Source organism: Haliaeetus leucocephalus, unplaced genomic scaffold (genome assembly GCF_000737465.1).
Source record: "Haliaeetus leucocephalus isolate CR32 unplaced genomic scaffold, Haliaeetus_leucocephalus-4.0 Scaffold295, whole genome shotgun sequence".
Classification (NCBI taxonomy): domain Eukaryota; kingdom Metazoa; phylum Chordata; class Aves; order Accipitriformes; family Accipitridae; genus Haliaeetus; species Haliaeetus leucocephalus.
In genome coordinates, this window is record NW_010972731.1 from 820472 (window position 1) to 835086 (window position 14615).

Genomic DNA, 14615 nt, shown 5'->3' on the forward strand with positions numbered 1-14615 from the left:
TCATAAATACTAGGCCTTACGTTATGATGATCTAAAATAATTTAGAATTAAATTAGAAAGTTACAAAATATTTTAGCTATCAGTTTCATTCAGCTAGATCTCAGTACTGCAAACCCTCCTATCTACACAATACTGGTTTCAATGGCATTAAGCTGTCCAGTTTAACTGCAGACAGAAACAGGTTTTCAGATTTAAGAATTAGACACTATCATTACCATGGCTATATCACTGAATGTTCTAATTTTATGTACACACAGTTACAAAATTGTATTTCTCTTAAAAAGAAAACAACAAATACTGACCATTCAAGGAATGCTTTGGGCTGGCATTATTCACACTGTTTGAATTGGCCAACTTCAGGACAGTTTTGTCAAAGCCTGTTATGCAGCAATCCACTCCTGTCATGGAGCACAGGTGCTCCTGGTATTCTGCAGTTGCTTTTTCAAACCTTAAATGGTTTAATATTTTAGTCAGCATTTTAGAGAACCAGTTTTCTTTTTTGGCAAATAGACTGTATTTTAAACATTTCTTTACCACAATACTCAAAAAGTTCACGTCACCTTCAGCAAAAGAAAGGGATTAACACAGAATACAAGTTTACGGCTGAATTTCCAGGTTATAGCACAGTATAAAAGCTTTTCCATTCAGGTTTTAATGCCAACTTCAAGCCAAGTACATTGAAGGAGATAAATGAGTCTTATATTTGAATGTCACACTTTTTCCTGAATGAGTAAAGCTGAATACTGATTAACTACATATCATTTAATAGAGGCTTGTAAAACTGGGTCTAAGGCAACAATTCACACCTTGAACTTGACGTTTCTGAGAAATTTTTCACGTATTACAAAGCTGCACATTATTTTAAGGAATTTTACAAAAATGAGAAAAAGATAGTTATAAATATAAAACCTCTTTTTTTTGTTTTGTTTGGGGATTTTTACATGGCAGGGAAATAATGAAAGGTGTCCCTTTTCATTTCATACAGAAGAAAGGATGCATTCCTTTAAGGAGATGAAAACACCAAAATGAAGGCATACCCTATGTGGAAAATTGACCCACTTATTTGTATCTGCAGCCAAAGATTCTACTTCAATAGACATAGAAGCCACTTTTTCAAAGCTGAACTAAAACTGCAAAGCATCTCCCTCGGAGTCCCTCTCTTGGCAAACTGTGGCAGGTAATCAGATCATGCCATTGGTCAGAAACTTCATTAGAAAATATTTAAATTAATAATATTTTGCAATGGAAAATCAAATACAATATGAAAATAGTATTGCTGTGTACAAAAAAAATAAATTAAAAAAAGCTTAGGAACACCATTTATATTGAAATCCTAGTAATTTAGTTAAAGCTAAAAATTAAAATATTTAGAACAGCTGGATGCATTAGGTATCTCCGAAAGACAAAATTACTTTAATTGACATGGAAATTAGATCAGTAGCCTTGATTCACACCACAATTTAAAAGATCAGAAATAGAACTATACATAAGAAGGAAAAATTGTCCAAGTTTGTAACATCCAGTTATCTGAGAAAACTTACCGCCCTTCTGCTTGTTGAGCTACAGAATTGATCCAGGCAAGACTCTTCCCAACTACAGCAGAAGACCAGACAGCAATACCCTGAATAGCTTCAGGACAGTGAAGCTCACATAATGCTTCTACCAGCATCATAATTGTCACTTCCAATTCATTTCCCTAAAACCAAACCAAATGCTTTATTTAACAAATCTCTTATAAAATAAGAGCTATATACATGTTTAAATACTTGGAAATGGTAAAGTAGCATTTCATTATATGCATCTACAAATGAAGTGCTATGCATATCCATCCATTACACTGCTTTTGGAAAAGCAGGGGAGCTAAGGGAAGAGTATATGCTGTCAATCCACAACCTGAATGTCAATAGTTAGCAATCGCTATGTGATGGTCTATACCTATGCAAGTATGAGAATTCATAGAGAAGCACAAAGTAATAAATATCTATCAAACCTCCTTTGTTAAATTATTTAAGCAAATCAAGCCATGTACTGAAGAAACTATTCAACCTTTTTGAGATGGCTTAACCCCTTTATCCACTCATCCCACCCCTGCACTTATCTGCTAGTTACTTAGAGAGGAAGGATACCCTCACGATACATCCCTCTCCTGCTCATACCCACAGGCAAGCAAAGACCCTACAGTACCACAAGCTCCGGAAGGCCTCATGCTAATACAACAGAAGTTTCATAAGATTTAAGCAGTACCTTCTGCTTAAAAAGAAATTGCTCAATTCAAACCGTGAAAAAACAGTAGCATTCATCTGTGTATAGTATTTGACCACATGTATACCGCACATCGTAACCTCCAACGTACAGTATCACTTAACCACAAAAGTCTGTCAATACAGAAGTACGAGTTTAAAATGTGGCTTTAAATAACACAATCTTTTACAGACTAGTTGGTTTAGTAACTACTGATTGCCTTAGCTTAGCTCTTTTTAGAGCATTGTGGGAATATTTTTGCAATAGTCCACAGAGTTTGAAAAGAGAGTACCTGAGAGATACTATTATTAGTTTTCATTTCTGTGAGTAAATCAAAACCATGCCTGACTGTCACAGCAGGCTGGCCAGCCAGCAGTCCAACTCTCATGATGGAAAGTCTAATCCGCGTTAGCCAATCTTGGCATGTCTGACGATTAGTATAAAAGAATGTCCTGATAACCTTTAAAGACAGAAAGGGTAAGTTTTACAACACCGTTCTTCTGTATGAATCATAACAGTTACATTAAGTCCTTAACCTTTATAACAATCAAAGTCAGAACAGGTTTCTTTTCTCCAGTTGAGTTTTCAATCGAGAGATGAAGAAACAGGTAAAATTTTGCATCTTTAATTTTATTAATGCAGATGGTCTGAAATCATGCATAGAACACAACTGGCCAGGCATACTGGCAAGCTAAAAAATCTTGAAATGAACTGACTATAAATTATATATTACTGTCATTTCAAAGTCTGGTAATTAAACAGCTTATTTCAACAGTGAAGAATGTTTCACAGTTAGAACTACACAAAAGTTTATAAATAATTTTTTTATATATATATATGTTTATAAATAATTATTGTACTCCTCAAAAAGCAATTTAAAGCCTCAAATAATTGTGTTGTTTTATAACAGGACTGCTGACAGTCTACAAATAAGTGACTGCTACAAATTAGAGGTACTACAGACTTGCTTGATTTGTACCACTATATGCATTGGTAGTCCAGAAATAAATCCTGTTTTCACACGTTCCCTAGGAACAAGCCAAAGTCAAAGCCAGATGAATTAAGAGTCTCAAACTTTGTTTGAGAAGTTCTTCTGAAGTTCCGTGGTTAAGATCTGAACAACCCCGAAAACACTGTTCATTCAATAGACTGTTTCAAGTAACATCAGCACTCTAAGACAGACAAACCTTGGGTGGAGAGGTAAGGGCATTGGCACATCCTTCGTAAGCATTGTACATCAATTTTTCCAAGTTCTCCAGATACTGTAGAAGGAGAACAAGCCTAAGCTGGTTGCTACTGTGTCCTTCATCATTGTCTGCAGTTGTCCACTGGCTAACATCTTGGTCAGGGTTTAATGTATGGGCTGCAAGACTCCTAATAATACCTACACATTTTACCAAAACATGGAAAAAAAGTTACCAGACAGTATTTTATTTAAACATGTCAAGGTGTAGCAATGCTAAAGTAAAATCTCTCAAAAGTTAATAGCAATTATGCAACCACTCTTCTGCCATTGCATTTCTTGATGTGTCAAAAACATGCTAAAAATCCATCATCACTGAAAAATAAAGCCATTGTGCTTCTTGCCTTGGACATGAAGTTCTTAGCTGCACAATCTTACCAAAAAAATCCCATGAAAACAAACTATATTTTTTGCATTACCTTCAATTGTTTGAAATGTATCTTGGGCTCTACCCAGAGGAGTTCGTAACTTCGAAAGAACAGTAAACTGAGCTGCTTCCCAAACAGCCCATTGCCAAAGAACAGCATCAGTCTTCAACAGATTACGAGGGATGGTTGGTTGATCTCTCTTATCTAGTCTTTGACAGCTATAGAATAATCTTTCTAACCAATTATCCTTCCTGAAAGAAAATATCAGTATGTTAACACAAGTTCATGTGGTAACAAGTTTATACTGCACACACTTCAGCTCCCTATTGCTCTCAAATAAATCTCTCATTATTATTTCCAAGCAGCAATGTACATAGGCAAATATGCAAAAAGGTGTGTATTTGAAGACTTTTATAAATACTTAGAGAAGTGATTGAAGGTAAAGCAATGTAGTTTCTAAAGATAATTACAAATTTTAAACTAAATACAGCTTGGAATTTATTACTGTAAGTTCAACATCCATGGATTTCAGTTTTAAAAATAAGTTCTTACCCAGTTCGGTGAGAGTTTCCATACAAAATAAAACTAATGACATCAGAGAAATCCTGCGGGTGGAATGTATTACTTGGAGCTTTGCTCATATGACTTCTTATAGCCAAAGAAATTTCTTGTATTTCTGTGTGGGTACGGTTACTGCAGGAAGAGGAGGTGAAAAAACAACCCATGCTATAATGTACTTGAATAAATGAAAAAAAGTTGTGCAAAAGAGTTACATAAACACACACATATATATATGCGTGCAATGACTGGAAATAAGTATACTCTTTGATATTAAGACAAAGTGCTTTAAAAGTTCAGGTCCGAGACAAATTGCAGGACATAATACTGCTGAAGCTCTGGATAACATGGACCTTACCAGTATGCATATTTGCTGCAAGAAGTGCTGCACAGTTTATCAAATTTGTTAATTACTCTGTGTACTACCTACTGTTCTTAAACCTGTAACAAAGTAGAAGAGATAGCAAGACACTTCATCCTTCTTGATCTTAAATTAAGACACTATGATGACATTCAACTGGCATTATTTTTCAGATAAGTGTCACTGAAGAAAGAAAGTAAACCATTGTCTATATTGAAGTTAATCTGAACAACTTACCTCAACACGACATCTAAAGGAATTGACTTCAGAAGTTTTCCAAAAGTTTGTCTTACACGAGCACCACTATGTACTAGTTGAACACGACACACATCAACACACCTGCATCACCAAAAAGGAAAAAAGGGTGGTAACATTTCCATTAACAGCATAATTCAAATAATATACAGAATTCTGTGCAAGTACCTTTGTAAAAGGTCATCTGGGAGGGAGGAAGACAGGGCATGTAGGCTACTACATGCTTGAAGACAAATGTTCACATCTTCCAGAAGGGCTGAATTAAGGAGTTGAAAGAAAAAAAAAGTTATTCTTGCTAGAATTAGATAACTTACGCATTACTCTGGTTGTGGTAGAACATCTAAAGACATTTTTACAGCATAGCTTGTAGAAGGAGACAAGGGCTTTAAGCAATACTTTTCTTTTGATTTCATTGACTGGTTTTACTATAACAAGTAAATGCTTAGTAACAAAAAGTCACTTGTGCTATATGTTACTTATGGGCCTTTTCTGATGGCTGAGAGATTAATCCTTCTATGGTCTCCATACATTAGCATTATGCACAACATATTTCAACAAGAAAAAAAACTAAGGTACCTGGCCCTGGGAAGTTACTGCTCTTGCTAGTATTATGCTAGTAAAAGCATTCGTTCCCATATTTCTATTTCCAGGTTTTGAAATCCAAAACAATACATCCCATTATGGAGTGGTTTCACTGCTTTTGATAAAATAAAATGCAATCTTACAAGTAAGATTTGGCACATCACTTAGATTTTTGGTAGATCAATTTCACAATCACAAATTATTATTTTAAGAAGATTAATTGTTTGCATAAGTAATAGGTAGGGATCCATTTGAGAAAAATCATAGAAGGCAAGTGTAAGTTTTTGCACAACACAAACCAGAAGCATCCTTTTAAGTAAATGAAACAAGTACAACTACTTCTATCAGTGGTATGTGACATGGTCACTTACATACTTAATTATGCCATGTAAAAGACAGTTAAGAAAAAATACACGATATCTTACTGTTTGCTAAAAGTCCTTTACAAAACTTATGAAAAGATGGGAGAGAAAATAACGGTGCATATGTTTCTGATTTTTTCATCAGAACAGCCACTTCCAAAGCCCATGTCATAAGTAGTTTCCTTCAAAAAAACAAAAGTATTAGTCAATCTATACAGTTACAGAAAGATATCTTTCAATATAACTTTAACTATTTCATGTTACAGATGAGGATTATACCATAATTCATATTTTTTAAACAAAAGGGTTTGTAACATTAAAAACATCCCTAGCTTTCACAGCATTTTGGTAATACAGGATTGTAACTATTGTAAAAAGGTACTTTCAGTGAGTAAAAACTCAGTAAAGTTTGATAGCTCTGCTTTTACTGTATAGATCTTACGATGGTTTCAATTTTTCTAGTTTTCATGCATAAAAATAAGCAGCTACTTTTTCTACAAGTATTTCATTATTAATGTTTCAAAAAAACCAAATACTTGACTGGTTAAATTTACCCCAAGTTTTACAGATTAAAATTATCCTGGATTCTGAATTAAGGCATTCTACTGGAAACAAAAAAAGTCTCCCAATTAATAAGAAAACGCTAGTTACCTAGTATCTTGAGTAAGGTTATCCTTCTTAAGCAGTAGCCCCAAAAGGTTTAGTATGATTGAGAAATGTTTTTTTGTTGCTGTGGTTACAGTACTTATAACTGCTCCATCAAACAGAGAAGGAGAGGAAGAACTGAGGCTACTGGATATGAAATGGTCATGCCTGAAAAGGCAAGGAAAAACATAAAATATAAAACCAACCCAAGATTAGGGATACTTCCTTGAAGTATGCAGGAGGGGGGAAAAACAACACCACCCACCCACCCCAAAATAAACAAACAAAAAACCCAACCAAAACCAACCACAAAACCCAGCAGCAAAAGTACACCCACAGAGTAACCACATTATGTCAAAACCAAAGTATTTTGATCCCTGGCCTAAAAGAACAAAGCTACAATTTTACATCAGTCCATGCAGCCCAGTAACCTGGTTTCAACTGTGGCTGGTATCAAATGCTTAGTGAAAAATCACCAAAATAAAGAAATGTACAGAGTAACAGTTAAACTAGTATATTCCCTTACTTTGACAACATTTTGTAGTAATAAGGTCCAAAATGCATTTAAATCTGTTCTTTACATTTCATTACCTCACCTAGATCTCACAGTAAGCAAAATAGTAAATAACCTTTCCTTATTTACTTTCAGTAGAGTTCTCCCTCAGTTATTTCTATTCAAACACAAGACTTCTAATCTGCCTTTGAATAAAATGCCAAATTTTAAGACAGGATATGCTTTCTTGGCAGACATACAGACTCCCTGCAATTAATGAAAGTAAAAACTGATTAGGGAAGTTTAGGCAAAAGTTTAATTGTAATAGCCTAATTAAATGCATCCCTCCAACAATATATTCTATTCAGATCCATCCTAGTCTTCTTAAAATACTGATTAATTATTAATCTTCATACCTGGAACAGTGTGAATACAATGTATAGAGTACTGCATACTGGACAGCAGGAAAATGAACTGCTATGTCACCATGAACAATCATCAGATTTTTACTCAGTAGTGCAAACACAGTCGGCGAAAGGGCCCACATCTATAAAACAATTGCAACACAAGCAAAGAAACATAATAAATAGAATCTATTTAAGTGTAGATTCCATACCATTAATTATTGTTTTGCTTCTTCCCAAGGGAAATAATTTAACTCTATTAATTTTCTGACCTTAATTACAGCTATTTTCTTTCCCCTTTTTAAACCACCTGTTAAAAGCAGCTTATGTTTTTATTTGGAAAGATCTAGAGCAAGTGTTTTCACATGACTGATATACTACCAGAGGACCCACTAAAACTGCTTTTATTTGTCTTGATTTTCAGAAAGAATTACTATGATGATCTTAGAATCAATCCATGAATAACCCTGATAAGATGCTCTTTCCTAGAAACTGCTTTTCATTATGCACCAACTAGAGATATAATCCACCCAGTTTTTCTATAACTTAAGTTAGGAAACAAATATTATAATTTTAATTATACATATGTGCACTACTGGTGAAATACATTACAGTATATTCTAAGTAAAACGTGTTTTTATATTTATTGCACAAATTTTATCTGCAGAATTTTTACTCACCCCAATTAATGAGTTCTTAGCATTTCCAATAGTACTTAGAGCACTGAGGTCAAATATAACAACAAACTTTGCATTATCCACATTGAATATACGCTTCTTGAAAGAGTCATGCTGGATTTCAGAACAGGCCTCAGGAAGATGTAAGCTATAGAGAAGACTATTTAGAGCACAGGTCATTTCTCCTAGAATCAACCTGTAGGCAGTCTCCAAAACAGGAATGTTCTTCAGGCTCAATACGGCTTGGTATACAGCATGGGCTGCTGCAACAACCTTGAGAATATAAAATAATTACAGTAATAATTGATTAGCATGAAATCATAAAATATATTAGTCACCAATGTAGAATTTAACATTATGCTTCTTTATCTACAAATAGCCTAGTCTGATACACATACTTATCTTCAGTTTTCTGTAATTAAGTACTACTTACTTACAGAATCTATTGATTACTTTCTGGATCATCCACATAACATGCTGAGTATGAAAGCCACATCAACTAAGGACTTCTCTATCTGGTATGATGACCAACTTACCAATTCCTTATCAAATCTAAAAGCCAAAACCAAGAACTGGGTACATCTGCCTTTTCAGAAGTTTCATAGATATATAGTTAGAAAAAAAAACACAAAAAATCACCTATCAGATTAACAAAGTTTTATAGCTTAATAAATATATTCTAGGAGATGCATGAAGGCTGTTGTGATATACCTGTAAAAGTCACTTACTCTTACCTCTTTCTCCTTATGATAACGAAGAACAAGTAGCTTAGACTCTGGTATAAATAATTTCTCTACAAATGATGATGGTAATTTTGTATTTATTTGTTCAACAATCTGGGGATAAAAAGCAAAGTGATAAATATCTTTAACCACCTGAATTAATTTTTATTAGAATAGATTATTAAAGATTAATTAAAATGCTGGTTGTCTAGCTTTCATACACTATATCTAGAAAAAAGCTTCCCAGCAATGCAAATATTTTGTATTTGCTTTCCCAAATTCACATTCAGAGAATTAGTTATTTTCAGGCTTTAGCAGCACAGCTGAGAGAGAAAGTTGCATGATTAATTTAGATCAATGTGGGTTTACAAGTTTGTGGCCTACACATTAAGGGCTATGTTTTGAAGAAGTCTGATTTCCCAGGTCATGGCATAAGTAGATAAATAAAACGTATTAAGCACTAAGATTCTGAAATTCATCAGGTGGTGTTATCAACTGCAGAGGCCAGAGAATGGCACTTGTCTAACAGTCAAGCCAGACAGAGAGAAAGTAGGAAAAAAAAAAAACCCAAAAACAAAAAAAACCAACACACAAACATGAACACTCTGGCTAAAATTAAATGCCACTTTATCGACAAGCCAAATGCATAAACAAGTTAGCAGCATAAGCTTTACAGAAAAGAATACAAGCATTTAGAAGAGGAATTTCTTGCTCGTGATCAGGAAGAGAAAATTTTTAAATATTTATGCAATATACACACACACAAAAAAAGCAAGGTTGCTTAGAAAATAGTATTTTTCCAGTGCAAAAACCACAATAATAAAAATATGTACAAACCAGTGTCAACAGATTCAGGACTGAAATGATATAATCAGTGCCACAAGTCTGACAACCTTCCATTTGATCTAATCCATATGTGATGACCATGTCGCAGTGTATGGTCATACTTGGATCTAGGCTGCCAAGTAAAACACCAACACACTCATTGGCAGCTGTAAGTACGGCTTCAGAAAAGAATACTTGGTTTGCTGCAGTCACACATCTCATTACTCTGTACAGAACCTGGAAAAATAGAAAACACACCTAAATTAAACTTCATTAAAAAGAGACAAGGACTGCATACTACTTAATTATATTCATATCCACTTCATATCCTGTCCCATCACCTACTCTGCAGCTTAGTAAATTCTGTCAATAGAATATTCTGAATAATGCACATCATGGCATTACACTTCAGAAGTATAAGAAAACACAAACCTTCAGTTGCCTGGTTTCCTACTCAGTTAAAGGCCTGCAAAGACCTAGAAAACCTAAATTCATTATTCAGAATTCTGTTCAGTTCCAACTGATGTCAACAGAGCTCCTCTTGTAAAAGACAGACTAGTTTTCTTGAGCTTTTGTCACAAGAATCCCCTGCAGATTAAGACACAAATTATATAACTGTCTTGGCTTTAATTGGGAAATCCATACACTTATTTATCCGAGAAGGTTTGTCCCTCACAGAACTATGCAAGGGCAAAAATTCCAGTTGTGCAGCTCACACAGCAACAAGATTTTGACTGCAGGTATTTTTATCTTTTTTTTTTTTTTTGAATCGCTCAACACCCTCTACAGTTCCTGTTAAAGAAGTATAGCAGCTACTTAGCATATTATATAATATTTATTCTGAGTTTACATCATTCTACACTATAGAACAAGAGGACTTTGCTACCAAATTTGATAGATACAATTTCAGCATGGATAAAATCCCCTACATTTTATAAAATCTAACACATAATTTGAATTGGTTTTATAACATCATAAGAATCTGAATAAATGGTAACATTATGGCTACAAAGACAGATAACGCAAGCATGAACCCACCTGCATGAAGCTAAAATGCCTAAAAAAACCCTAGTTTCTGCTGCGTAAGATTCCTATGTGCCACTACCACAATCTATACCTTAATATTTCATTAAATTCTTGTAGCATATTTTTTCAAGAAAATACATTTGCTCAAAGCTGAGAGTATACATATTCATGTAAAATTCACGAAAACTAAATAAAGTCAGTGAATAGCATCATTATATGGTGATAAAACATGTCAGCAACAAAGAAAAACAAAAAGAAAAACTGAATTCTTACATCAGTTACATAGGCTTCTGTAATTGGTGGTCCTCTAATTGGGCTGAAGCGCTCCCCAATACTCCTCACCACAGTACTGAAAACCCGAAGAAGTGCAGCCAGTTTAGGAAGTGATACTGAAGGAGGAGGAATATCTTCATCTACTGATTCCCCAGAAGCCACGTGGCTGAGGTCCTACAGCACAGAAGTTTTATGTATCAGTACACACCATGAACAGTTATTTTGATCTTTTATGCATGTATTATATGAGATTGAAAATACTTCATCTATCTATTTTCCAGACATATTATAGATACTATCCAATTACAGATATATTTATCCAGTATGTCTAACTTCACATACATACCAAGATGGGTTATAGTTACACAATGACAATGAGCAAGTCACAGAGCAGTAATAAGATGCTGCTCATTAAGTCAGCCAGTTGAAGCAGAGTACTCAGACTATATCTTATAAATTAAAACAGAGGCTTATGATGTTCCTGGCCCCTAGAACATGATCATCCATATTGCTGCACTGTTACAACACTTGTCTGCACACTTTTACCACTCTCCCAAACAACTCCTGTCCACTAATTGGAGTCAGGATGTTCGGGTGGCCATTCCCATCACACTGTTTACATGTAAGTACCTTGATCTGGAGACCATGAGTTTACTAGCAGGCTACATCATGCCAGCTGGCATCAGTGCCTGGGAACACTCCCAGAAGCGCTGATCTCATTAGTATAGATATAGCCTTGGTCTACCCCCATTTAAAACTCTTCCGTGACTAAGAATACGCATGTTGTCCAGTTCAGCAGACAAGCTGATAAGCAGCGACTTACTGCACTGACTAATCACTTTTAACCGTGTACCTACAGTCACACAGCACAGGTTTCTGTGGGCTTCACACTGTCAAAGAAGTCTGTGAATCCTAACTCAAAGCCGTACCATCAGCAACCTTGGTGTACATATAAGTACACTAATAAAATCAAATTAATTATTCTGCTCCGAGTGAAACAGATTATGCTGGAAGTACAATTTCACCTGGATCTCCACGTTAACATACATAATCTAGTTACAAGAATATATACCTATGAGCACATATACCTTAAGAAAAAGACAACACTCCCCTCCCCAAAACCAAAACTCTTCCTTCGATGACAGCATCAAATAAACTCTAAGCCCTGTTAACTAAGCAAAGGTTACAAAGTGAAAACAAAATATGTTAAATTAATATACTTACATTTTCTATCGGTTCCTTCTGCATTATTTCCTGCACTATATAATGCATTATTTTATTTTTTAAAAAGACAGATTTACCATTAGTCTACGGAAGCATTAAGAATCCCTCTCCCCCCAGTAGTCACTACTTCTGAGAAACTCAGAAGTTGGACAATTAGAGAAAATACCAAGGAAAGACCATGAAATGCCTTCACTGCAGCTTTTTAAAAATGAAGGCATTCCTGTTTGGTTAGTTGGTTTTATTTTTATAACACCACAGTATTCTCAATCAACAATGGCTGAAAGCCTGGCTATGATACATTTAAGTAGTTCATGAGGATTTGTGTAGAATTGTCATTGTACATGCCTTAAGTATATTCCATAATTTGATCCTCTTTTCCCCAGGAAAACCATATAATTTTATTTTCTACAAATGTAATACATCCATAAGAATCACAGCTGTGGATTTATTAAGAAATACGCAACAGTTAACTCTAGTATATACCATGAAGTCTTGTTTACCTCAGCATAAGCTTCCATATCTTCTAAAAACTGACCCAAGAGCGTGGTAGAAAAAGTAAGATCAGCCACCCAAAAGGGCTCCAAGCTCTGCAGCCATCCTGTATGAAAATAGCAGGGCAATTAAAACAGGGGAACAAGGTAACATAGAGAAATTAAATTTTACTTGCATATTGCTGAGGTAAAAGTTGGTAAGGTAAGAGAAGGTCATCTGCATGAAAATTTTAACATAAATTGTTTTTAAAATAAACATAAATTGTATTTCCCTCTTTTGTCCCTTTGACAAATTCATTTTAAGGTTCAGTCCTGCCCCACAGCCATTAAACATTAAGGATAGAATCCAGGACTATGACACAGGAAACATAACAGACTTGCTGTGAATAACACCAAGACAACTGCTATAGCTATAGGAAGAAGTTTCCCAATTTCTTGAATGCCAGTACAGTAACTTTACCACAAAGATTTTCTAGGAGTACATAGGAAAAAATATATTCACATAGAATATATTAAGATCTATAAACATATGAACATTTTTTTGAAAAGTTACACAAAACAATTGATGTTTAAATGTAGCCTGAATAAAGCATCCCATTTTCCCAGGTACAGCATAAAATGGCAAATGCAAATTTACTAAAAAAATTAGGAACAGTCTTTGTTATGTAGCCAGAAACGTATTTGGGGTTTAAGTCAACTTCCATGTCAGTAGGACCAGAGTTGTATAAGTAAACCCACATCATCTGCAAGCCAAAGTGGACTATATTAGTGACTCTTCGGCCAAACTTACCAGACACCTGTTGCGTCAATGAAGGTTTCTGAGTGTGATCTATATGCCACCCAACCAGTATGTCCACTGTGTCCTGGAAAGCCATTTTGAAAAAAGGTGAATTACCCAATTTGCTGCACCAACATTTCTATGCAAGAAAGAAAATACAGCGGACAAAGTAAGCTTACCCTAAAATTTGTGCTGAAAATGTGTGGGTAGCATCGGGACACCAAAAGGATGCACTTGACACATTTGCACAGCAACTCTGGTGTATCCACATTTTCTAGAATGGACTGCAGGCTGGTCATTACAAGCTAAAAAGTAAAGCAAAGCCACTAGACATTTCACTTCATTAAATCAACATGTGAAAAAGTTACCATATGAAGACATACTGAGATTTATTCAGTGTTGAACACTTTTTAGCAAACTATTTTGATTCAAACAAGAGAACCAACTCAATACTCTTTCTGCAGGAAGGAAAAATGTAAAAAGCATCACGTATACCGCATGAAAATAATCACTTCAAGTGAGCATTTGCCTGAAATATGGCAGACCCAGGCTCAAGGCTTGGGGACGCTGTTTTCTCTAATTATTTAGCCATGGAACAACTAGTTGTTCTAAGCTTCTGTTTCTCCTGCTGAAGCTTTTTGGCTCTGTAAAGTTAACATTAAATTGGAGCACAGACCTGCCATAGTTGTTCTACACCCAAAATAACAGTCCCTAAAACTTTAACCAGGGGACCAGATTTGTCTGCACACATCCTACTCCCTCTCAGATGTAATTACAATTCAAGTTAGAAATTGTAAATAGAAGGTAGCACAAAGCAATCAGGTTGGGGTTTGTGTACCATTCCACTTGAGCTCTCGACAAGATTCTTCCTCTTAGATCTGCAATATATACTAAAAAGTTGCATCAAAATATGTATCATCCTATAAAGACTTTACATTCTTTTCTAATGTAATCAGAATCAAAGAACCTCATTCAATCAAAGTTCCCTCCCAGTTGTAATTATATGTATTTGGTTGTGTGGCAAGGTTTTCGTAGCTGGGGGGGTTACAGGGGTGGCTTCTGTAAGAAGCTGCTGGAAGCTTCCCCC

The 14615-nt window shown here is 35.1% G+C and overlaps 1 protein-coding gene across 1 annotated transcript in view; it reads right to left on the minus strand.

The window, feature by feature from the left end:
- SMG1 (SMG1 phosphatidylinositol 3-kinase-related kinase) overlaps nucleotides 1–14615 on the minus strand; it is a 75509-nt gene that overhangs the window by 30692 nt on the left and 30202 nt on the right. The window contains exons 8-25 of the mRNA XM_010570561.1: nucleotides 13708–13833; nucleotides 13541–13613; nucleotides 12760–12857; nucleotides 11036–11209; nucleotides 9749–9973; nucleotides 8924–9025; nucleotides 8193–8462; nucleotides 7525–7655; nucleotides 6622–6783; nucleotides 6034–6152; nucleotides 5195–5282; nucleotides 5009–5110; nucleotides 4405–4545; nucleotides 3904–4103; nucleotides 3429–3625; nucleotides 2534–2701; nucleotides 1542–1696; nucleotides 303–448 (exon numbers count right to left, since the gene is read on the minus strand). Of these exons, the coding sequence (XP_010568863.1) occupies nucleotides 303–448; nucleotides 1542–1696; nucleotides 2534–2701; nucleotides 3429–3625; nucleotides 3904–4103; nucleotides 4405–4545; nucleotides 5009–5110; nucleotides 5195–5282; nucleotides 6034–6152; nucleotides 6622–6783; nucleotides 7525–7655; nucleotides 8193–8462; nucleotides 8924–9025; nucleotides 9749–9973; nucleotides 11036–11209; nucleotides 12760–12857; nucleotides 13541–13613; nucleotides 13708–13833 (2677 nt within the window). The remainder of the gene's footprint in view (nucleotides 1–302; nucleotides 449–1541; nucleotides 1697–2533; nucleotides 2702–3428; nucleotides 3626–3903; nucleotides 4104–4404; nucleotides 4546–5008; nucleotides 5111–5194; nucleotides 5283–6033; nucleotides 6153–6621; nucleotides 6784–7524; nucleotides 7656–8192; nucleotides 8463–8923; nucleotides 9026–9748; nucleotides 9974–11035; nucleotides 11210–12759; nucleotides 12858–13540; nucleotides 13614–13707; nucleotides 13834–14615) is intronic.